The 20,951-nt window shown below is 49.5% G+C and overlaps 4 protein-coding genes across 4 annotated transcripts; 2 read left to right on the top strand and 2 right to left on the bottom strand.

The window, feature by feature from the left end:
- Positions 1–467: 467 nt before the first annotated feature.
- On the top strand, positions 468–3,679 carry c11h8orf76 (chromosome 11 C8orf76 homolog). The gene is made up of 8 exons (XM_030102214.1): positions 468–642; positions 780–881; positions 1,116–1,259; positions 1,415–1,465; positions 1,541–1,685; positions 1,753–1,873; positions 2,367–2,499; positions 2,591–3,679. The coding sequence occupies exons 1-8, from the start codon at positions 538–540 to the stop codon at positions 2,753–2,755; spliced, it is 966 nt and encodes a 321-aa protein (XP_029958074.1). The 5' UTR covers positions 468–537; the 3' UTR covers positions 2,756–3,679.
- LOC115396357 (uncharacterized) lies at positions 3,111–7,315 on the bottom strand. Its single transcript, XM_030102213.1, has 7 exons — positions 6,694–7,315; positions 6,495–6,611; positions 6,277–6,395; positions 5,995–6,162; positions 5,556–5,680; positions 4,458–5,480; positions 3,111–4,417 (listed from the first exon to the last, which is right to left on the bottom strand). Exons 1-6 carry the CDS (start codon positions 6,986–6,988, stop codon positions 4,460–4,462), a joined length of 1,845 nt encoding a protein of 614 aa, XP_029958073.1. The 5' UTR covers positions 6,989–7,315; the 3' UTR covers positions 3,111–4,417; positions 4,458–4,459.
- A 137-nt stretch (positions 7,316–7,452) lies between these two features.
- tbc1d31 (TBC1 domain family, member 31) lies at positions 7,453–14,356 on the bottom strand. The gene is made up of 23 exons (XM_030102211.1): positions 14,172–14,356; positions 13,381–13,521; positions 13,097–13,212; positions 12,776–12,954; positions 12,542–12,693; positions 12,287–12,446; positions 11,990–12,190; positions 11,742–11,903; positions 11,465–11,544; positions 11,234–11,380; positions 11,023–11,156; positions 10,696–10,829; positions 10,424–10,603; positions 10,120–10,352; positions 9,945–10,017; positions 9,776–9,855; positions 9,563–9,698; positions 9,361–9,453; positions 8,824–8,952; positions 8,537–8,731; positions 8,267–8,336; positions 7,986–8,162; positions 7,453–7,822 (listed from the first exon to the last, which is right to left on the bottom strand). The coding sequence occupies exons 1-23, from the start codon at positions 14,240–14,242 to the stop codon at positions 7,668–7,670; spliced, it is 3,198 nt and encodes a 1,065-aa protein (XP_029958071.1). The 5' UTR covers positions 14,243–14,356; the 3' UTR covers positions 7,453–7,667.
- A 2,155-nt stretch (positions 14,357–16,511) lies between these two features.
- Positions 16,512–20,755, top strand: derl1 (derlin 1). Its single transcript, XM_030102259.1, has 8 exons — positions 16,512–16,664; positions 17,893–18,004; positions 18,645–18,709; positions 19,159–19,185; positions 19,297–19,392; positions 19,589–19,641; positions 19,719–19,829; positions 19,931–20,755. Exons 1-8 carry the CDS (start codon positions 16,512–16,514, stop codon positions 20,070–20,072), a joined length of 759 nt encoding a protein of 252 aa, XP_029958119.1. The 3' UTR covers positions 20,073–20,755.
- The last annotated feature ends 196 nt before the right edge of the window (positions 20,756–20,951 follow it).

Here is a 20,951-nt window from a genome sequence, read left to right as displayed (position 1 = left end):
CATCAGCTGGTACAGGAAGACTCTCCATAGGGCCAGAGACCTCAGAGCTCACAGGAAGGAGCTGGACAGTCTGACTCCTGCAACCACAACAGGTCCTCGGTGACAAAGGAGACCAGGAAAAGTCAAGTCCTGCATAAGGACACACACCACTACCTCAGTGAGTCAGTGTGGTTTAGTCTGTAATAAATCTGTAATTTTCGGGATTGGTTTGGATGTTTAATTGTATATTTTATTTGGTTATAGTTAATATTAACATGGACATATTTGTTTTCAAGAAGATTGGAGAGTCAGTATTATTTTTATTAACATGTATTGGAATTAGGTTCGATTATTATTTTTTATAATAATAATAATAATAAAATTTATTATTATTATTATTATTATTATTATTATTATTTTACGTTACATACGGAACCTTTGATAATGACGCAGTTGTTCTCACCGTGCAGTTTAGCGTGTCGGACTGCGTAACCACGTGGGTGTAAACAAACCGCTGGAGCCGCGGTTCGTGTGTTTTGGGCGCTTTTCCCGCCGCAGATGGAGATTTTCGGGAGCACGTTTGACGACTCGGTGTTTTCGGAGTCCAGAGATCGAGCGAGTGTCTCGGTTTCCTCCTACAGCCCCAAACTCTGCGAATCCGAGGTGAGTCCGCCGCAGCAACGCCTGGAAACACGAACACACCGGTACATGAGGCTGGTGGCGCTGACACGACGGCTAAAAGCTGCAGGCTGGTGCTTACATGTCAGCGTCAGACAGTCTGGTCTCTTCTCGCCCTGCAGTGGTTTTGTCAGAGTGAAGCTCTCGACACCGACGATTCTCTGGAGAAACAGAAAGTCTACAAGTTCAGAGGGGATCTGGCTGTGAGACGAGGAGACTATCAGGTAACGTCACGTCTGTCAGTTACTTCAAAAAAGGAAATGTATTATTATTCCATTTTTATTTATTTATTCGCATTATTATATGTATATATCATATGTATTATATGTATCTGGAGACCAATGCCAGGGTACACACATTTTCCATGAGATGAACTCAGCAGGAAGGAGGAAAAGAGGCTGTGACGTCTCTCTCTCTCTCTCTCTCACTCTCTCTCTCGCTCTCTCTCTCTCCTCCAGAAAGCTCTGGACGCCTACAGCAGCTGCCTGCAGTGGATCGCCGACAACAACCTGACCATCCGGCGAGACGTGCTGGAGGGGATGGCCCGGTGCTGCACCAGGCTGGGGCAGAGGGAGCGAGCTCTGCACCTCACCGAGCTGCTGGTAGAACTCTCCTCTCTCCTTTAGCGCCGGTGATCTCCTCTTCCGTTAGCTTCATTCTTGATGAAGCTGGTACTGCAGACTGCTTTTCCTTCAGCTGACTGTCTGTGAAAAACTGGTCAGATCTCACTCTTAGAACATCTTCACTGTTTCTGTAGAGCAAAGAAGCCTCCAACACCTGTCACCTGACCAGCCTGCTGCTGCTGAAGGTCTGCCAGAACACACACACACACACACACACACACACAGCCTGTGACGGGTGTAACAGAGTTATTTGTCCCCAGGTCAGCATCTTCCAGCACTTCGGAGCCGTGGAGTCCAGCGTGTGTGTTCTGCAGCAGCTGTGCAGCCTGCTGCCCTTTAACCCCTGGCACTGGCTCAGTCTGGGTCAGACCTGCGAGCAGCTGCTGGGGCGCCACAGGAGCGCAGGTACAACGCCGTCGACACACACCAGCGGCGTTGAGCGGATTGTGTGAAACGCTGTGACTTTCACCAGGATCACCAGGAGCAGCGGAGGAGCAGGAGGCTGGGCAGGTGGAGGAGGAGGAAGAGGAGGAAGAGGAGTTCAGCCAGGACAGAATCTGGCTCAAGGCGTGTGCCTGTTTCATCAGGACGAGGTACGCCGTGTTCCCGCCGTGTCTGCTGAATGAAGCAGCAACAGTTTGAGGAGGATTTTCTGCTTGTAGGAATTAAAAATATCAAAAATGAAAAAATGTTTATTTCAGTGTCGTTCCTGTGACATTTTATCTTTCCCAGCAGCAGCAGCGGTACCTCACCTCGGGTCTCAGTGTTTTGTCTGAAACTCTTAAGAAATGTAATTTTTTTCTCTGAAACGAACCCTCTTGCCGGCCGGTTTTGGCCCACAGGCCTTATGTTTGACACCCCTGCTGTAACATGTTTACCAACACTAGATGGATCCTTACATGGTTCATTTACAGCTGTACGTAACTCGATGCTGCCACCTGCTGCCCGATTGAGGGAAACACATTTTCTGTTGGATTTGAAGTTTATTTTTTATCAGAAACGTTCATGATTGACAGTGAAACGCTGCAGACCAGATGAATGTCCCGCTCTGCCCCCCTCCTCCCCCCCTCCCCCCCTCCCCCCCAGGCTCCTGCTGAGGATCCTCCAGCAGCAGCAGTCGTCCTTCGTGCTGCGGCGCAGTGAGAGCGCCCTGCAGCTGATGGAGGAGGCGCTGCGGCGGCTGCAGCCCGGTGAGCCCCGCCTGCAGGCGCTCACAGAGGTGAGGACGCTCGGTTTGCTCCGTGCACACCCGCCGTGCTCAGGAGGTGACACCCCCCCCCCCCCCCCCCCCCCTCTGTCTCCCCCCTCAGGTGATGTCCGAGGACCTGGTCCCGGAGAAGATGAGGGAGGACTACCAGGACGGGGAGAGTCTGAGCAGCGTGAGCCTGCAGAGCTTCAGGGAGCGCTGGTGGGACAAGGTGTTACTGAGAGGACGGGGAGCGTCCCAGGGGACGGGGACGGACACGGAGACGTGAGAGGAGGCGGTGTGAAGCAGAACTGGGACTCATGGAAAGTTACCAGAAGGTTTCAGATTGTCTGGAGGACGGCTGTGAACGTCGACAGGCTGAAAACCAGACGGAGTCCTGAAGACTCGGCGATCCTCCTCACACCGTCAGCCGATCACTGTGGGACGGTCAAACCTCTGTGACTTTTTAAAAGTGAATAAAATGCTATCTCATGAAGTTTAATAGTGTAAATCACTCAAAAAATCACTTTGTGTGAGGAGTGTCTGTTTTTAATTTGCAAAGAAAGACGTTTTTTAAAAGAAGCACGATGAAAAGCCACAGGGGAGCCATGAATGTTGTTACAACATGGTTTAAAACATAAATGTAACAGTTTCAGACTTTTTCTGTAGGCGACTGTCAGTGCAACAGGACTAAACTGTGTCTGTGTGATACGTTTAAAGTGCAGGTTCATCACAGTTTCCTCTTGCTCTGGTATTTCCCCATATATTCAGTGATTAGAATGAACTTGTTACGGTTAGAACGCTGTCAGACATGTTCTGCCTGAACTCTGTTGTGCCTTTTGCTTTTTATTTAATATTTTAATGTTGCTCATGTTGGTTTTGAAAAGAATAAATGAAATGTGAAATGTTGAAATGTTTGGCTGTATTTCATGAAGAGAAGCAGGTTTAAAGTTACTTTGAGATGATTACACAGTGGAAAGTGTGACTTCAGCTCCACCATACTCCACTTTGTATCGTCTCTGCTTCATTCAGACGGTGGTGATGGAGAGCTGAAAGCGACCCACGGTCAACACACCTCATTTACACTGAATTATCACTTAAAAGATCAAATTATATTTATTATTTTGATTGAAACCAATTGAACTCATTGACGAGAGGCTCTTTTATCAGGATGTTGAAAATTATGGATTTTTAATGTGATTAAAAAAACTGCAAATGATCCATCTGTCATTTTTCTATGTTGATTTTATCCATATTTAGCTGATTTTGGACCAACTCTCCAACTGAAACGGTAAAATGCAACGTATACCTGATGGTGTTGTGCAAATATGTTTTCTTAATGAGACGTTACAGACCAGTGATCCACTGTGCAGCTCAAGACTCAATGTTCACCGACATTTTACACACAGATTTTTATTAAATCGGTGCTCATCCAGGCCCCACGTCACTAAGAGCGTCAGATCCGTCCAGAAATCGGGTAAATATTGATTCAGATTCAGATTCAGACCTGAAATCCAACAAGCTCATTAAGACAAAATCAGCTCATGACCATCTGCATCTGAGGAATAGTGAAGAATTAAAGGATTTCTGACTGAACAAGTTTCAGCTTGTTTATTTGTTGTCAGCAGGCTGGATCGTTGTAGCGCTGCAGCCACACAGCGGGTGGAGAACGTTACACCTGAGCTTCATCGGTCTGTAAAGCTTAGAATGGCCTCCGGGCTGAAGACGTGTCAGATTTACTGCTGGAATCTGAACCATCCAGACCTGAGGTCCTCAGGAAGACGTTTACTGAGTGTTTAGAGTCAAAACAAATGAGGTGAAGCAGCTTTTAGTCCCTCTGCTCCTCACCAGCGGATCGACGTCCTACTGACACTCTCTTCTTTTAAATCAGGACTTAAAACACTTTTGTCACCAATGTTTTTCTTGCCGTGTGTGTGTGTGTGTGTGTGTGTGTGTGTGTGTGTGTGTGTGTGTGTGTGTGTGTGTGTGTGAGTCAGTGCGTCCAGTCGTCAGAGTATCCCTGTAACGCTGTCGCCCTGTGTGTTCCAGCCTGGACCCTCCTGAACGCCGCCGTGCGTCTCTCGGGCATGCTCCTGCTGCGGGGCAGCGGCCTCCAGCCCGGCGCCGCCGCCGCCGCCCCGCGGCTGCAGCTGAAGGAGTTCTGCCGCTGCGCCGCCGCCGCCGCCGCGTGCTTCCCCTGCGGCGACCAGCCGTACGTCTGCTCCAGGGGGGCGCGCTGGAAAGGCGGCTTGGCTCTGGGACCCGGGTGGGGCCGTTTGGGGTCGGCGTGGAGCTGAGGGCCGAGAGGCGGGCCCGCCGGCGCCGGCCTGGAGCCCCGCTGCGGCTGGAAGTGCGGTTTGGTCTGGAGCTCGGGCCTTCTGGGATGACAGAAGCTGGATGCTGACGGTTTGTGCTGTGAAGCAGAAGAGGAGAGTTCTGCCTTCTGTCCTGACGGAGCGGCGAGGCCTCCAGGCGTCCCGAGCGGCTTGGCCAGCAGGTTCCGGACCCTCTGCTGGAAGGACAGTCCCTCACTCCTCCTGAACTGATACTGTGCCGCCTGTCGCTCGGGGACTCGTCCGTTCCTCAGGTCCGAGGCGTTGATGGCGAGGCCGGCCAGCTGGGAGCGGACGCTGGAGGGAGTCTGATCCAGTCTGACTCTGGAGTGAACGGGAACACTCTGCAGAGAGTTCCTCGCTGCCAGCCAGACCGGAGGCTTCACACACACGCTCCGGGCTTCGGTCTGACCGTGAGAAACCGTCCAGGCCGCCGCGTCCTCCAGCCACTGGCACACGGCTGTCCTGGGGTACGACTCCCTCTCTCTGGTGGGGCGGTTCCTCCGAGCAGACGGAGCGCGGGCGGCGTCCGGCACGGCGATGAAGCTGACGAAGCCGGCGGCGGCGGGCTGGGAGCTGGAGTGCAGTCTGTGAAACTCCTGAAGGAACGGGGCGACCACCGAGCCGCCTCTCAGGACGACCAGGAGGCTCCGGTGGACCTGCCAGTGCAGCCAGGAGAAACTGAGGGGGGAAGAGAAGGAAACGCGTCAGCTGGAAGCTAAACACGCCGCTCTGGAAGCCGCAGGGTGAGACTACCTGAACGAACCGGTCAGCACCGCCGTCCAGTCCGTGATGATGAAGCTCTCCGCCACCTGGCCCGGCAGCTTCCTGCCCGTCTTCGCGCAGTACGTCTCTCCGAGGACGCTGCGCACCGACACTTTCTACACAAACAGATTTAATCCATCAGACCTTCTCAGAAACTGAACATTTATCGGTTTATCGTGCTTCTGTTTCACTGAACAGGAGTTTTTTTTGTGGCCCCTGAAGTTGAAAAACACGCTGTGTGTGTATCTGGCATGGAGCCAGAGGTGTGTGTGTGTGTGTGTGTTGTTCTGCTGTAGCCTGCGGGCTGTGTCTGTCTAATGATTTAGTTTCTCACACCGACACAAGCCTTCCTGGCAGTGAGGATGATTCTCTGGAAGCGGTCGGCCTCCTGGAGCCGTGCGCTGCCCGGAGAGCGTCCGGCGAAACTCACGGGGAAGTCCTTGCTGTTGAGCTTGAGCTGGCGCCACATGCCCAGGAAGAGGCCGAGGTGGAGGCGGTCCAGCAGCAGGTGCACGGACACGTTCCTCTTCCTGCTGGCCTCCAGCAGGTCGCAGAGCAGCTCCACGTCGCTGAAGCGGTCCATCACGATGGCCACGGCCTGCGCCAGAGGTCACGCTCTCACTTTCACCGCAGACATATTTCCCTCACGTGCACAGGCATGCACGCCGCTTCTTTCCCCCCCGAACATGCGCGCACACGCCTCGGCGCATACCTGCGTAGCCTTTCGGATGACGTGTCTCACCAGGTCCTTCATGGAGGCGGCCGTGCTGTCGGATGGAAAATGAACCTCGGTGAAGGATTCGGACTTCACTGGATCGCCCGAACTCACATCTGCAAACAGAAAACACACAGAGGAGCGGGGAAAGTCAGAAACGGACGACTGGCTCAGAGACGGATTTCAGCCATCTGCATTTGGACGAACTCTCATACCTTTCATGTTTCTCTGATTCTTCTCTGCCAGAGTGGAATCGCTGTCTGTTGTGGAAGACACGGAGCTGGCAGACAGGATCTCTAACTCCTCATCCTCCTCCTCATCCTCAGGATCATCTGTGTGAAACATGGCTGTAATCCTTTAATGCACACCAGGCTTCAGAACCGATCGCATTAATCCCATCCTCGCGTCTCCGACCTGTGGTTCCCCGGTTCCCGTTCTCCAGGATGTAGGTCTTCTCCAGCTTGGACAGGAAGTCCACCTCTCCCTCGGCCTCCAGGACCTGCCGGTACCCCTCCAGACCGCGGTCCAGCAGGCAGTCCGCCGCCAGCCGGGCGCTCTCGTTGTGGCTCAGGTCCAGCCGGGGTCTGTTGGCCAGGTAGTCCAGGTAGGAGGAGGAGGGGACGCGGAGGTCCTGGACCCTCCGCTTCACCTTCCCCTGAGGTTTGGACGTCCGGTACAGCAGGACGGACACGGTGTCGCCGCCCTCCATGGAGGATGGATGGATGCAAAGTCAAGCTTCAAGTTTGGGAAAATGTTAACATGGTACTAAAGAAGAGAGAGAAACACCTCCGTGAAGGGTGGAGGTAGCAAAGGATGAGATTGAAGCAGACAGAGCGGGAAAGAAAAGCAGTGATCCGCCCCCGCCGACCTGATGTGACGTGACGGGACGTGACAGTTTTAAGGTGTGAGAGGAAAATGTCAGGCTGCAAGTACAAAACCGCAAGAACCAGGAGGTGTAATTACAGCCGCACGGCAAAACATGCCGAAGAAAACCGTGGTTGGCAGAACAGCAGGTGAGCACAGATAAAGAGACGGGCGGAGGAGGAGAGCGGAGTGAGTGACAGGAATGGGAATGGCTGTCAGGGACGCTCACGTCTAAACGGCGCTCGGACGGCCGGTAACGGGTGTAACTTCACCCGGCACCCGGAGTCACAATGAAACCAACAGCAGCCGGAAGTTCTCCACTCATTTTATACAAACAGGTTTTAAATAAAGCAAACGGTTCAAAATCAGTTAAATATTTCAAAAAGGAAAAACAGTGCAATCATGTACAAAAAAAAAAAAAAACAATTAAAAAGGATTGTCTTTGAATATTGACGGCAGGCAGGCGGCGGCTCGCCGGTCGTCGGTCCGACTGTCTCTGAGGGACACCCGGGAGCAGCCGGAGGTCACTGGGAGACGGAGGACAGCGTGTGGACAGACGGCGAGGAGGCGGAGCTGCCCTCTCTGGCTCGGGCCGCCAGCTTCTGTCTCAGCGCTCTGATCTCCTTCAGCAGCTCCCGCTCGCTGGAGTCCAGCTGGGCCCGGCCCCGGTCCAGGGAGACTGACACACACACACACAGACACATACACACACACAGACACACACACGGAGAAAGAAAGAGTGAATTACTGGTAACATATCAGTCATTTCTCCGCCTCCGATCACTTCTAACTCTCTGAATTTCCTTCCTCAGTCTTCAAAGGCGGCGTTTGGGGGGACGTACAGTTGGTGGCGGTGCTCTCGGAGGCCGAGCTGCCGTTCAGGCACACCACGGCGGCTTCCTCCCGCCTCGGGAAGGCGGCGGGTTTGGCTCCGAAGGCCGGATTGACGCCGTTCGCCTCGACAGGAGCGGCGGTGGAGGCGCCGTGAGGAAGTCCTCCCGCCGAACGAGCCTGGCCTTCTGAAACACAGGAGATGCCGTGATGCTGAATGTGTGTGTGTGTGTGGATAACAAACCCTGTGTGTGTGTGTGTGTGTGTGTGTGTGTGTGTGTGTGAAAGCTACCTGTGTGTGTCGGTGAGCGCTGCAGACGCTGCTCCTGCAGCTCGGCTCTGGAGCTCATGACCTCGTCCCACTGCGGACAGACAGGCGCTCAGTTTCAGAGGAAATATGAGGAAAATGTTCATTTCTGTTGGGCCGGACTGGAGCCTCTGGGGGGCCGGTTTTGGCCCACAGGCCTTATGTTTGAAGTTTCAACAACTCATTGATTTTTAGCTGTTTCTTCAAGGTGGAAATTCTGTCCTGACGTACGACAGACACCGGTCGGGGCTTCACCTTCTTTCCCGCCACGCCTCTCACGGTGTCGACCAGCCTCCCCTCCTCTGCCTCGCTCTGCCGGTGAAGGTCGGCCAGCCTCTCCCTCCTCCTCTCCTGCTCGGCGTCGACCTGCTGCAGCCGCGCCGCCACCTCCCTCTGCCACCGGGAGTCCAAGCCCAGCTGGCACGCCTCCGCCAGGGACTCCTCCAGCGCCTGCAGGGGGGATTTCACACCGAGTTCTACAGAAACTGCCTGCTTTCAATGCAAAACACAAACGTCCTGATGAGACCGGGAGACGCGTGGACCTGCATGTTTGCCTCTGTGCTGCGCAGCAGCTCCGTGTAGCTCTCGTCGGCTCGTTCGGCCTCTCTCATTCTGGTTTCCACCTCCTTCTGCACCGCCTGCTCGGCACGCTCCTGCTCTTTCAGCAAGTGCTGAGGCGCCACGCGTGGACAAGGAGAAAAATGGGACGTTAACGCTGATAATCCCGTGGGATTACCGCTGACGGGATCTGGCAGCAAAAACCAAATCTCAGGAATTCTGAACAACAGCGGTCAAGACTCAACATAGTGCCACATATTTGTAACATGAGCTTCGTCCAAAACACTCAAGAACAGAGGAGAACCAGTCGATACTGAAGGGTGAAGTTATATTAGACAAAGAGCAGAAAAACTCAGGAATTCCACATTTTCTGAGAATCAGACATCAAATCTACATAAACAGTTAAAACAGAGCAAATCAGGCACTTTTAAATATCCAAACTGAGTTATGTTAAAGTTCAAAGCTTAAAAAACATCAAGACGGTCATGTCTTGAGACCGGGAGGCGGAAAGGTTTCATCACCTGTTCAAGCCGCTTCCTCTGAACTTCCAGCTCCATCTGGCGCACTTCCAGATCCTGGACGGCGGCGGCCGTTTCTTTTTCACGCAGATCCATCTGCAACAGTTCACTGCCTTAAAATGTCGACTCAAAGACAAAACAGCATAACTATTTTCTAGTAGTCATCTTATCATTCTAAGTGTTACTGTAATCGACTGGTTTTCACCTTCCTGCTGATCTCCTGCTCCAGCCTGTGGATCTGTGAGGCTCTCAGGTCCTGCTGGTGTTTGAGAAAGCGTCGCCTGGTTGCATCCAGCAGCTGCAGCTCCTTCACCTTCAGCTCTCTCTTCATGGCCGCCAACCTGAGCAGGAACAAAAAGAGTCACCACTCAAATCCTTTCCCTCACCCAGCTGTTTCCAGTCCAGACGCCGGGCTCACTTCGCCCTCTGCTCGGTCAGTTTTTGCTCCTCCTGTGCCAGGATGTTTCTGCGCTGCTCCTCTGCTTTCTGAAGCTGCTCCTGCGTTCGAATCAGAACAAACTGCTCTAAAGCTGTTTTCTAAACATGACCTCCTTCAGTCCGGTTGTTAGTTCGGGGGAGAAATCCACCTGTTGTGCGAAATAAGCCTCGTCTTCTGCTTGGCGACGCACAAAATCTGCACGCATTGCTGACACCTCCTGCCTGAAGACACACACACACACATGCACACGCACATACACACAGTTTCATCAGAAACAGCTCAGAGTTTCTCCCCGTTTTATTGTGACTGATCTAAAATCCCACCTCTCTCTGAGATACTCCGTCTCCTGCAGCCGTATCCTCTCTCTCTCCCGGTTCTGGTATTCCACTATGAATTCTGGGTATTGGTTGAAAACAGGATACTGGCCTTTGGTCAGCGGTGTGAAGTCGGAGAGCAGGTTCCTGGGATGGATGTCTGCCGGCGTGCTGCCCATGAGCCGGTACGCCTCCTTGATCATCGCCCCGACGTCCAGATTGTTCCGATGGTGGAAGAAGTACTGCAGGGGAGGAGAGTTAGAGGAACGACGCCGGACTGCTTCCGGGCGGGACGGGACAGAGGAGGAGTTACCTCGAAGTCTCGTCTCTGCGAGCAGAGCAGCAGGGGCTCCCGGCAGCAGACGACGTAGGCCACGCAGGCCGCCAGCAGGAAGGACGGGTGGTTGGAGAAAACGTTGTCGAACAGCCGGAGCCACTCCTCACGGGTCAGGACCTCCGAGAACAGCGTCTCCAGCAGAGGCCACACGTACAGCTGGGACCGGGCCGGAGAATGAGGACAGGAGCTTCGGATCCACTGCTTTCTAACTCTGTGTGTGTGTGTGTGTGTGTGTGTGTGTGTGTCACCTGTGACGTGACGCCGCAGTCCACCAGGTGCTGCAGCAGCTCCTTGTCGTGATGAGCCAGAACGTTCTCCGCCATGCTCAGGATGTTCAGAGGAGGGTTGGGGAAATACTCGAACCAGTGCTGGCACCAGTTCACTACGCAAGCAGAGGTTTCAGTCAACTGACAGCAAATACTTTCACATTTAGAAGTCAGATCTCACTATTAATAATGATGATGAAGATCAAGCATTTGGCCTTGGAATGTGGTTGAAAAATCTCCAAAAACTGAAGATTTCAATACTTCCAAAACAAAACCACAACGCTGTGACAGAGCGCCGGAGCGCCGTACCTACGACAGTGGCCACCACCTCAAAGCAGAGCATCGGATTATTCTGGAAGAGCTTGACGAAAGGAAACGCCAGCAGAGGAAGGTACTCCACCTCTCCAAATATGGCTGCCCAGTGAGCCAAGGCGGACAAAACTCTGCAGGACAGACGAAACATAACTGAAAATCACTCTGAAAACGTGGTTGGTGTGTTAGTTCATGTCGGAGGGAATACCTTTGCAGTCCTCTCTGCAGTTTGTGACTCTTGATGGGGTATTTATCGTGCAGGGCGAGGTAGGCCGAGTGCAGACCTTTGTCTGTCAGGCTGCTGAACGCGGCGTGGTTCTCCGGCAGACACAGCAGCGACCGCCACACGAACATCCTGAAACACAGACGCAGGACGACGCGCGGTTCTCAGACATAACAACTCATGGGTGAACTTCACAAACGTGAGAACGACTCCCACCTGTATTTAGCAGGATATTCTCCAAATGCCTTTAGCAGATCCACAAGCCTCTTCTTGTTCAGACCAGCTGGAAGTTCGTTCTAAACAGAGCATGAGAAAACAGCTGTGAAACATTTCCCCTCCGATCCACTGGCTTCATTCTTTAACTTCACTACAAGCCCAATTTAGAGAAGTTCTAGTTTATACCTGTATGTATTTCCATTAAATCTTGAAAACATGAAAACAAAAAAGCTCATGGGGAAAGAAAAAGAAGGGAAGAGGACTCTGCTAAAGTTACCTCTTTATCGTCAGCTGCCGGGGGTCTCAGGATCTTCACCTGGGTCCGTCTGCCTGAGCTCTTCCCTGTTTTTTGAACATCTGGCTTGACTTTGACCTTCAGGTTGGAATAGTCTCGATCGGCTTTATTCTCGGTCACTACCGCCACCTTGGAGGGAGGAGGCTACGAGAGGGAAACACAAATGCAAAACGTTCTCCACTGATCTCACTACAAACTGATTCAACCTGTGGAATCACCCGAGGAAGCACCTTGTTCAGCTCCTGCGTGAGACTGTGGACGCAGTAGATGCTGATGCTGCCGTTATCCATGATAGCCACGATGTGCCGGCCGGTCGGGCTGACCGCCACCGCCGTGATGGCGTCGTCGTGGGAACCCACGTGGAAGAGAAGCTTGCAGGTGTGTATGTTGATGAAGCGCATCACACCGTCCTGGCTCAGCACTCCCAGCGTCTACAGAGACAAACACATGTCACACACGACAAACTAAAATCTCAAATCAACAGGTGGAAAACAAATCCAGACGACCACAGAAACAGTTCCAGGTACCTGGCTGGCTCCTCCATCGAAGCTGTCAGGCAGGAACTCCAGCTGTCTGACGGTTCGAACCTGACTGGGCATCTGAATCACCCTGATCAGCTGCTTGCTGTCCAAACACCAAAGGTGCAGCAGGTTGGAGCGGCCGCCTGTTGCCAGGCTTTTCCCATCGCTGCCAGACAACACATGGTTACACACTTCTGAACCGTGACGGATCTTGACATGTGGAGGACAAGTAACATGATGGCTGAGAGGTGGGAGACCCACCGTGTGACAGCAAAGGCCTTATAGGAGATCCTGGGTCCACAGTCAGGAACAGGAAGCTGGTATTTGCAGAAAAGTGTGTCGCTCTCCCACGCAAAGATGGAGTCGTCGCTGAAGCAGCTGAGGATGGTGTTACTGAGAGGCAGGAAAAACACCTGCAGCAAAAAAACCAACAGGTCAGGAAGGCCTCTCCAGGTGCAGACATGCCATTCATAAAGTACGCATCAGTGTTTTGACCTTCTGTATGCCCACAGACTGCTTGATGTTGAGCTTCCTCTTCCTCTGGAAAGTGTCCAGATCCCAGAGCTGAGCCGTGTCCGACGAGGTGGTGATGGCGTAGCGGCCGGAGCTGTGAACGGAGATGGAAGACACTGCTCCCTCGTGACCTCGCATCCAACTGACCAGCTGCTTTGTGTCTGTATGATCAGAGTGTAGCTATAGTTAGTAGCCGACAGACCTCCTCTAAGCTTATATTCAAGTGACATGCAGACAGTCTCAATAAGATTAACACAAGTTACTAATGCAGCTGAACTTTTTATATGTAGGTGTATATCGCACCCTTGTCGAAGCATTTGATAGTGTAATCAGCCAAAGCCACGAGGAACTCTGTGGTCCTGCGGAGGCTGAAGGCCACAGCCGTGCAAGCTTGACCTGTTCTCTGCACCAGCCGAAATCTGCCGTCAGAAACAAGCAGAGAACAAGACTTGATGGGAGAAATGGGAAACGTTGAGATTTAGCTGGACATCATGGGTTCATCGGCACCAAAGCCTGAAATTTTATGTGATAAAAGTGCATGTGTGAGTAGGATTTCCTTAATCCCAGCCCCCGTTACCCACAGTCACCTGTTACGAGCGATGTCAAAGACATAAATATTCCCATGATGGTCTCCAGCAAGGAAAGAGTCCCCCGTGGTGTCGAAGGCCACTTGGAGGAAACGCACCGTCTTCGCCTGCTGAGCAGTGCGGACCACTCTGGCTAAAACACTGAAGATTACAACATTTCACATTACTGGGACTCCAGGATGACGAGTGACACAGCTGAATGAATCACGGCTGCTCCCTACTGGTTACATTGTATCAGGAGAAGATGAAACAATTAAATATCATAACAACAAAATCTGATTAGTTAACTATATCACTAATCCAGTATTTGGATGAATAACAAGTTATTATTGAGACAAAAGTGCTGTTTCATCAAACGTACACATTTATAACAGCTTCAGTGTGGTTTGACAGTGGGACAATAATCTGAGCATGTATTTAGGGCTACTGTTGCATTATTAAAAGGGCACACACACACCCACACACACACACACACCAGTTAAGCTTTAGATTATTCAATTATTCATCCCCCAGATAACAAATCTTTTTTTCCACCAGTGTTTCCCCCACCAGGAATGACAAAGGCTCCAACACTTTAAACTATGCTTCACTTCTACTTCACTTGATGCTTTCAAGTACATATCACTCAGCAGGGCTTTACATTTAACTTGCATACTTGCATATTAAAGCAGAAAAGCACAGTGAAATCTTGATGAGACAAGATAATAAAGAAAAACATTAACAGTTGTGTGTCAAGTGAGATTAGCTTCTCTCGAAAACTACAGATTAACATCAACATCCAGAAGACCTACCTTTTCCCTGCTATTGGTTTTCGATGCCACACTTTCCCCTCCTCTTTGTTACCAATGTCCGTCACCTCCATTTCTACTGAAACCTAGTAAGGTCCAGGGCTCAAACTTTTAAAAATACTTATTTACTTCACTGAAATGTTACTGGCTCATCAGATTACAGGAGCCTCAGCTAACAGGTTAGCCGGTGTTTCGGATCAACTGGTCTCCTTGTTAACTGGTTACCGACTGCATTTAGCATCCGTCGTTGCTGCAAGCAGGTGTTAAAAAGAGATTCACAAAAGGTACGACACTTGGAATGTTATTGTTTTTGCGTTCAAACAGCATTCACCAAGATAGTTAAGAGTTTTTACAGTGGTTTCACACTGGTAACGGACACAGAAGGAAGTTGGTCACCATTTAACACGGAAGCCAGTTAATCCGAAACACCAGTTTAGCTCATTACCGGCGGTACAAACAGCGCCAAATTCAAAATATTCAGTGTGTTTCGTAACAAATAACAAATACAAAAGCCCCGTCGGAAGAAAATTAAAGTTTGGAAACAAGTTGACTCCAGCTGTGCTCTTAAAGTTTAACAAAGTTTAATAAAAAAGAAGAATTTTGGGGAGATATTTTTGTTTGTTTTTGCGAGCACAAAGATGACGTAGGAGAAGAGGCGCATCATGGGAAATGGAGTTCAGAGGCTGATGATCACCGTTTTTCTATTTTACTCCCTGAATATTTACTCCCTACATAAATGTTCAGTCGTACAACAAACTAAAATATTTAAAACGTTTTGACGGCGTCATTCAGACAAAAGGATTTATAATTAAATAAATACATTAAAATAAGGAGATGGAGAACATTAAGATTATGGAATGCATTAAGACAAAGCAAATGAGAAAACCATTAAAATAAATAAAACAAAAGCTTGATTTAAATTAATGTAATGCTAATTAATTCAGTGTATTTATTTATTTATTTTTTTAAACCAGAGCACAATGTTCCACAGGTCAAGCACACCGAAATTAAAACTTGCTTCAAAGTACGCCCACTCACTCTGGCAACGCTTTGCAAACCTCTGTCTGAAGACAGGTCTGGCTGTTTAAAATTCTACTAGAAAATCTGAAATGCATTTAGGCCTGAGATCGTTCAAAGGTTCATTGAAAAGAAGTGAGATTTTGAACGAGATCCTTTGACACAGTGCAGATGTATTGCTCAGGTGTAATGTGAGCTTTACTCTGTACCTTTCAGTGTTGATGAAGCTTAAATTTTACAATTTATCTTCTTTGTACAGCAGTAACCACGTTTACTGTCATTATATTCCCCTTGTGTCTAATGAAAAATGTAATAAATTATTAGTAATTATTATTATCAGCAATGGCAGGGTATAATCTAAATAATAGGTGTATTTTAAAGCAATAAACAAGGTGTTTCTCTCTTATACCTTCAGGACCATATTTGAATGAGAACATGTAAATAGCTCCCTGTCTCTGGCACGCCCCCTCGTGTTGGTGGCGGTCTCTAAATGGTCAAGTAAGACTTGTGCAAATTTCAGAGGAAGTGCTACAAATTTCAAAGCACAACATAATAAATGTAATGATTGAGAATTATATTACTTCCGGTTTTGGAAAGTTCCTTTAGATTAAGAGAGTGTAAAAGAATTAAATTTTTAAAATTTGAAAAAATGACTCTCAGTTTGTAATCATACAAGCTTATATACGTTTTGACCGGCATATCAATAGCTGCTGTTGATGTTCTTTGTTGTAGGAATTACTGACAAAGTATTGTCCAATCACCCAGTTTGATCCACACGAAAACTGTAAAGAAAATTTGTTGTATTTTTCTGTGAATTCCAATCTTCAAAGCTTCTGCCAGTTTCTGTTTAGCCCTGCATGTATTAATATTTCTTTTCTTTGTGGCAATATGATGGAAGAATTTCCTATTGGGAATAATATTAAAATGTCTGTTCTGTTCAGATCTATTCTAGTGGCAAAATATTAACACTTTGTTGCACTAAAGCAACTCCAGAGATATAAAACTCTAGTTATTTGCGGAATATAATGTAATTATTCATGATTCAGTCACTTGACACCAGATTGTTCTGTCTGTAGCTCCTCAAGCAAAATCAGTGACACCGCTTAATTGAGCTTTTGCTTTGAAAATCTGAAGCGGAAGTGTTGAAGCCACAGTGACGCGCTACTTCATGAAGCTAGCTGTACGATTAGCCACGTCATGTAAACTCGGTGCTGCAGCTGTGTTTTAAACGACAGGAGCGCACAGCTCTGAGGTTATTCCGGCTCATTCGCTCAGAGGAGCTTTTGATTCGCTTCGTTCTGGTTCTGGTCGTCACTCTATGGAAAGATGTCAGACATCGGCGATTGGTTCCGAAGCATCCCGTTCGTCACCCGGTACTGGTTCGCCGCCTCCATCGCGGTGCCGCTTGTGGGGAAAGTGGGACTGATAGACTTCCGAAACCTCATCCTGGCTCCAGACTTGTTCTTCAGCAAGTTTCATGTGAGTTTGTCAGGACTGTTTGATGAAACGTTGACTGGTCCTGATAAATGTTTACTGAGGCGGTGAGGGGGTTAGCAGGTGGCTAGCTGGGCACACGTAGCAGGCCGCGACCCGTGAGGCAGCCAATCAGAGCGCGAGACGTAAAACGCCACTTCCGGTTGCTGTCAAAATGTTTTGTTTAACAAATTATTATTACGTTGTACGTTTAGTATAATTTAATTTGTAAAAAAGAAGGACGGGGGATCAGATAAATGAAGTTGTTTCTGTTCTCCACGAGGCGGAGAAAGTATTTTCTCCCTCTTTAACAGGAGCCTCTCAGCCTGTGTGGAAATGATCACAAACAGGTTATGGAGAGCTGAAAGTCAGTGTAACCAGATACAGCTCTGGATTAAATAGGACATTTACTGGAGGGAACTCCTCCTGTTGTCTGTGTAATAATGTTACAGTAAAGCAATTTCCCTCTGGGATCATTTCTTCTCTAGAATAGAAAAGATAATGTGACCATATTTGGAACGTCAAAGGAGGGTTACACTTGGCCTGGTATCAAGATACTGAAATGATACTGAAAGTTGACTCAAAGATGCTTTGTAAATGACTGTGTGTCCATTCTCAGTTGAGGATGGCATGCTCCAGCGCTTTAGCAGAGGACTGAAGTTGGTCCTTTCATGTTAGAGTAATCATTAATTAAACTTTGTGTGAGTGTGGATGTTGAACCTGCAGCAGAGCAGCCTGCTCACACGGTTACAACCGGCAACAATGTGATTCTGTGAACACGCCAAACGGTAGCTTGACCTCAGCAGATCAGTAAAGGAAGAACAATCCCACCTGTACAGAGTAACTACGAAATAAATAAAATGACCTACAAACCATGCATCAGGCCTGTGCAGAGTAGCAGAAAAAAAAAATCTAAATATCTTGGTGCCTTTCTATGCTGACAATACTCAACAAATCATTTCAAATTGGAATCTGAAGTCTGGCAGGAAGAAATACCACATATTTAAATAGTTGTAAAATCAACATAAGTGATGTGAAGCGAATGCAGCACAGTCTGTCGTACCCTGACATTTCCTCCTTGATTATCGATAATGTCACGGAATAATTTAATCTTTTCATCACCTCTAAAATGCTGCATTGTCCCTGCACAGATACATGTTTAGACTTGAACTGAAGCACAACTTTGACACCTGCTCACACATCTTTTTAAGGTCATGTCTCCTGTTTGTTTCAGCTCTGGAGGCCGATCACAGCCACCCTCTATTTCCCAGTGACCCCCAACACCGGCTTCCTGTACCTGGTCAACCTCTATTTCCTTTATCACTACTCCACCCGGCTGGAGACCGGTAAGCTCATGCTGGAAACTCCTGTTTCTGTCTCCTTTATTTTACCTGTGCAGACTTTACCAAACTCTCCTGTTTCAGTCTTTAGCAGCGTGAATGCAGTCTCATCTTTCCACTGGACCTGCGTTGTGTTCATCGCCCTAAATAAACATTTACTTTCCTTTTGTATTAAACAAGAGCTGTTTGCATGCTGGTAGTTTATCTAAGAGGTTATATTGCAGATGTAATGCAGAAATCTGCATGACTTGAGTGAGTGGAGATGAAAATACTGGACTTTTAACAAGTACTGACCAACTGAAACAGACTGGAGTAATGTGTGTGTGCACTGCCTTTTGATTTCACATTAACCGACCAGACGGAGGTAATGAGTAAATCAGAAGTGGGCGCTGCTGCTGCTGCTGCTGCTGCTGGAGGACCTCGGTCTCTCCAGCAGACATTAATTTAATGTATCACTGTGAAAAAAACCCCAAATAGAAGCCACTCGTTACAGTCAGGCGTGTTGGATGAGCCCCAGCTTTCAGTTTGCCAGACAGCTTAGTCATGTTATTTGTTTCTTTAGTGCTGCGTCATTATAAAGTAAAGAGAACTCAACACCGAACACGTCCTGCTGGAAAACTGTACCAAAACTCTTCATCATTTCCAGGTGCGTTTGATGGCAGACCTGCAGACTACGTCTTCATGCTCATCTTCAACTGGATCTGCATCGTCGTATCCTTCCGGAGAGACTTCGCCACAGATCAGACGGCTTCCAGCCTGCAGTTGAATCGTTGTTCAGTGTTGGCCTGCTTCCTGCTCCGCTCCGGCTTCCCTCCTTCGCTGCTTTCATCTGTTTCTGTGCAGCAGTGTGCCATCATGTCGGGGTGGCTCTGTGCCAGCGGCCCGGTGTCGCTCTCCCCCTGCAGAGCACACACACCTAATCTAGGTCACATGCAGTACCAGCGGCGCCGTGTGGTTTAGTCAGGAGTTCAACCCTCACACTGTCTGCCTGTCTGCTCTTTCCTCGCCTCTGCCTTGCCCCCCCCCCAACCATTTTTGGCTCCATCTGTCTGAATTTTATTGAAACTCCTTGGTGTGTGTGTGGCGCTGCTCAAGTGGCAGCTTCAGTAAAACTGCAGGAGCGAAAGCAGTGGCGAGTTTGTCCTTGACTGACCTTGCAGATAACCGGGCTGCTGATGAACATGCAGGTGAGTGTCCTTCCTCTCGGCTCCTCACACGGCTTCACTCCCATCAGCTCTGCAGAGCGACGGTGGAAACGCCCCACGCCGTCCACCTGTTGACTGGGTTTGTGTTTCCAGCTGCTGATGATCCCGCTCATCATGTCCGTGCTCTACGTCTGGGCTCAGTTCAACAAAGACGTGATCGTCTCCTTCTGGTTCGGCACACGGTTCAAGGTAAAGCGTGGAGAAATGCCTCAGAGCACGGTATTCGGTCGAACTCGGTTGTAATGGGGGTTTCCTGCGGTTCTCTGGCCGTCTGGTGGTCCCTGGTAGTATGTATTGATATAGAAGACAAAAAGTTCAAAGAAAGTTTTTTTTTTTTTTTTTAATTTTTCTTAAGATGAGTTTATTGAGTTGTGCTCTGTTCCAGGCTCATTATCTGCCGTGGGTCATCCTGGGCTTCAACTTCATCATCGGAGGCTCGTAAGTAGAGTTTGGCAGCCTCCCAGCCTCTGCTGTGGTCGGCTCTGACCGGCGCTCTCCTCTCTGTCTCCATGCAGCTTCGTCAACGAGCTGACGGGGAACCTGGTGGGCCACCTCTACTTCTTCCTCATGTTCAAATACCCAATGGACCTGGGGGGTCGTGCCTTCCTGTCCACACCAGAGTTCTTGTAAGTTTTCCTTTAAAACTGTGACTGGAATTTCTCATCAATGTGTGCTTCTTTTTTTTTTTTTTAATCTCACACTGACCTCCTCCTCCTCGTCTGTCCAGGTACCGGCTGCTTCCCAACAGGAGGGGTGGCGTGTCGGGCTTCGGCGCTCCCCCCAGCAGGAGGCCGCCCGCCCAGGACCCGGCGGGCGGTGGAGGAGGACGACACAACTGGGGTCAGGGAATGCGCCTGGGGGACGAATGAGGGGACGGCGCTCCCTCCTCCGAGCTCACATCACACGAACGCTGGACAGTCGACGCTCCGGGTTGAAATGCCTGCTTCCTCACGTGCTTTGTGTGTGGAAAAAAAAAAACTAAAGGCTTTGTCTCAGTTTTATTTCATTTTTAACTTTGAAAGACACAACAGGATGCAGTGAAAGGAAGCAGGCATTTGAACCGGGGCGGCAGAGCCCCGCCCTGCTATCACTTCAATACTACTGCGGATGTGTCCGTGTCAAGCAGAATGAAAAATACCAATAAAATGTTTTGTTTTCCTGTGATAACCGTTAATCTGGCCTCCCCCTCCACGCCCCGCCGCCGGCCTGTCAGGACGAGAGACGCTGCAGCTGCACACCAGCACGCCGCCGCCGCTCTTCCTTTGTGGCGTCGCTCCCCGCCCTCGTCTCTGCGATGCCGTATCAGATTACACTGTAATTACCAGCGCACGGGGAGCGCGCTCTCGGAGCGCCGGCTGTCTCCACAGCCCCGTCTCCAGGTCTGGACTCACGTGGGTGTGAAACGTTGGTGCGCCTCGGTGGCACCGACCTGGATCCTTCTCAACTCTAAACGAGCCCGTCTCCACCGGAACGAGGCCCAGATGGGATGTTTGTTTCTTTTGGGTTTTTTCTTTTGTAAATATAACAATTGTTTATTAAAAGGATGATTGGATTTTTGCGTTTTTACTATGTGTCTGGAACTCGTCGAAAAGAGCAACAGCATAACAGATTTGTGATCGAGTATGAACCAGTACAACACAGACCTGCAGCGCTCCACTGGTTAATAACAGTATGAGGAAGACGACAGGAAATACTTTCTGGTGTTTTCTTCAGTGGAAGAACATTTTCTGACTGTCCTCTTGTGACAT

Source organism: Salarias fasciatus, chromosome 11, assembly GCF_902148845.1.
Source record: "Salarias fasciatus chromosome 11, fSalaFa1.1, whole genome shotgun sequence".
Classification (NCBI taxonomy): Eukaryota; Metazoa; Chordata; class Actinopteri; order Blenniiformes; family Blenniidae; genus Salarias; species Salarias fasciatus.
Note: the sequence above shows the minus strand (reverse complement) of the source record. Positions and strands in the feature narration are given on the sequence as shown.

Excerpts from the sequence above, each read along its gene's own strand:
- c11h8orf76 (XM_030102214.1), top strand. The coding sequence starts at position 538 with ATGGAGATTTTCGGGAGCACGTTTGACGACTCGGTGTTTTCGGAGTCC. Across the intron at positions 1,466-1,540 it reads CCAGCCTGCTGCTGCTGAAG|GTCAGCATCTTCCAGCACTT; the intron begins GTCTGCCAGAAC and ends ATTTGTCCCCAG. Across the intron at positions 1,874-2,366 it reads GCCTGTTTCATCAGGACGAG|GCTCCTGCTGAGGATCCTCC; the intron begins GTACGCCGTGTT and ends CCTCCCCCCCAG.
- LOC115396357 (XM_030102213.1), bottom strand. The coding sequence starts at position 6,988 with ATGGAGGGCGGCGACACCGTGTCCGTCCTGCTGTACCGGACGTCCAAA. Across the intron at positions 6,163-6,276 it reads TCATCCGAAAGGCTACGCAG|GCCGTGGCCATCGTGATGGA; the intron begins GTATGCGCCGAG and ends CCTCTGGCGCAG. Across the intron at positions 5,481-5,555 it reads GTGCTGACCGGTTCGTTCAG|TTTCTCCTGGCTGCACTGGC; the intron begins GTAGTCTCACCC and ends TTCCCCCCTCAG.
- derl1 (XM_030102259.1), top strand. The coding sequence starts at position 16,512 with ATGTCAGACATCGGCGATTGGTTCCGAAGCATCCCGTTCGTCACCCGG. Across the intron at positions 19,393-19,588 it reads GGTTCGGCACACGGTTCAAG|GCTCATTATCTGCCGTGGGT; the intron begins GTAAAGCGTGGA and ends GCTCTGTTCCAG. Across the intron at positions 19,642-19,718 it reads AACTTCATCATCGGAGGCTC|CTTCGTCAACGAGCTGACGG; the intron begins GTAAGTAGAGTT and ends GTCTCCATGCAG.
- tbc1d31 (XM_030102211.1), bottom strand. The coding sequence starts at position 14,242 with ATGGAGGTGACGGACATTGGTAACAAAGAGGAGGGGAAAGTGTGGCAT. Across the intron at positions 12,447-12,541 it reads AAGGCCTTTGCTGTCACACG|CGATGGGAAAAGCCTGGCAA; the intron begins GTGGGTCTCCCA and ends GTTGTCTGGCAG. Across the intron at positions 9,454-9,562 it reads AGCAGGAGATCAGCAGGAAG|ATGGATCTGCGTGAAAAAGA; the intron begins GTGAAAACCAGT and ends GAACTGTTGCAG.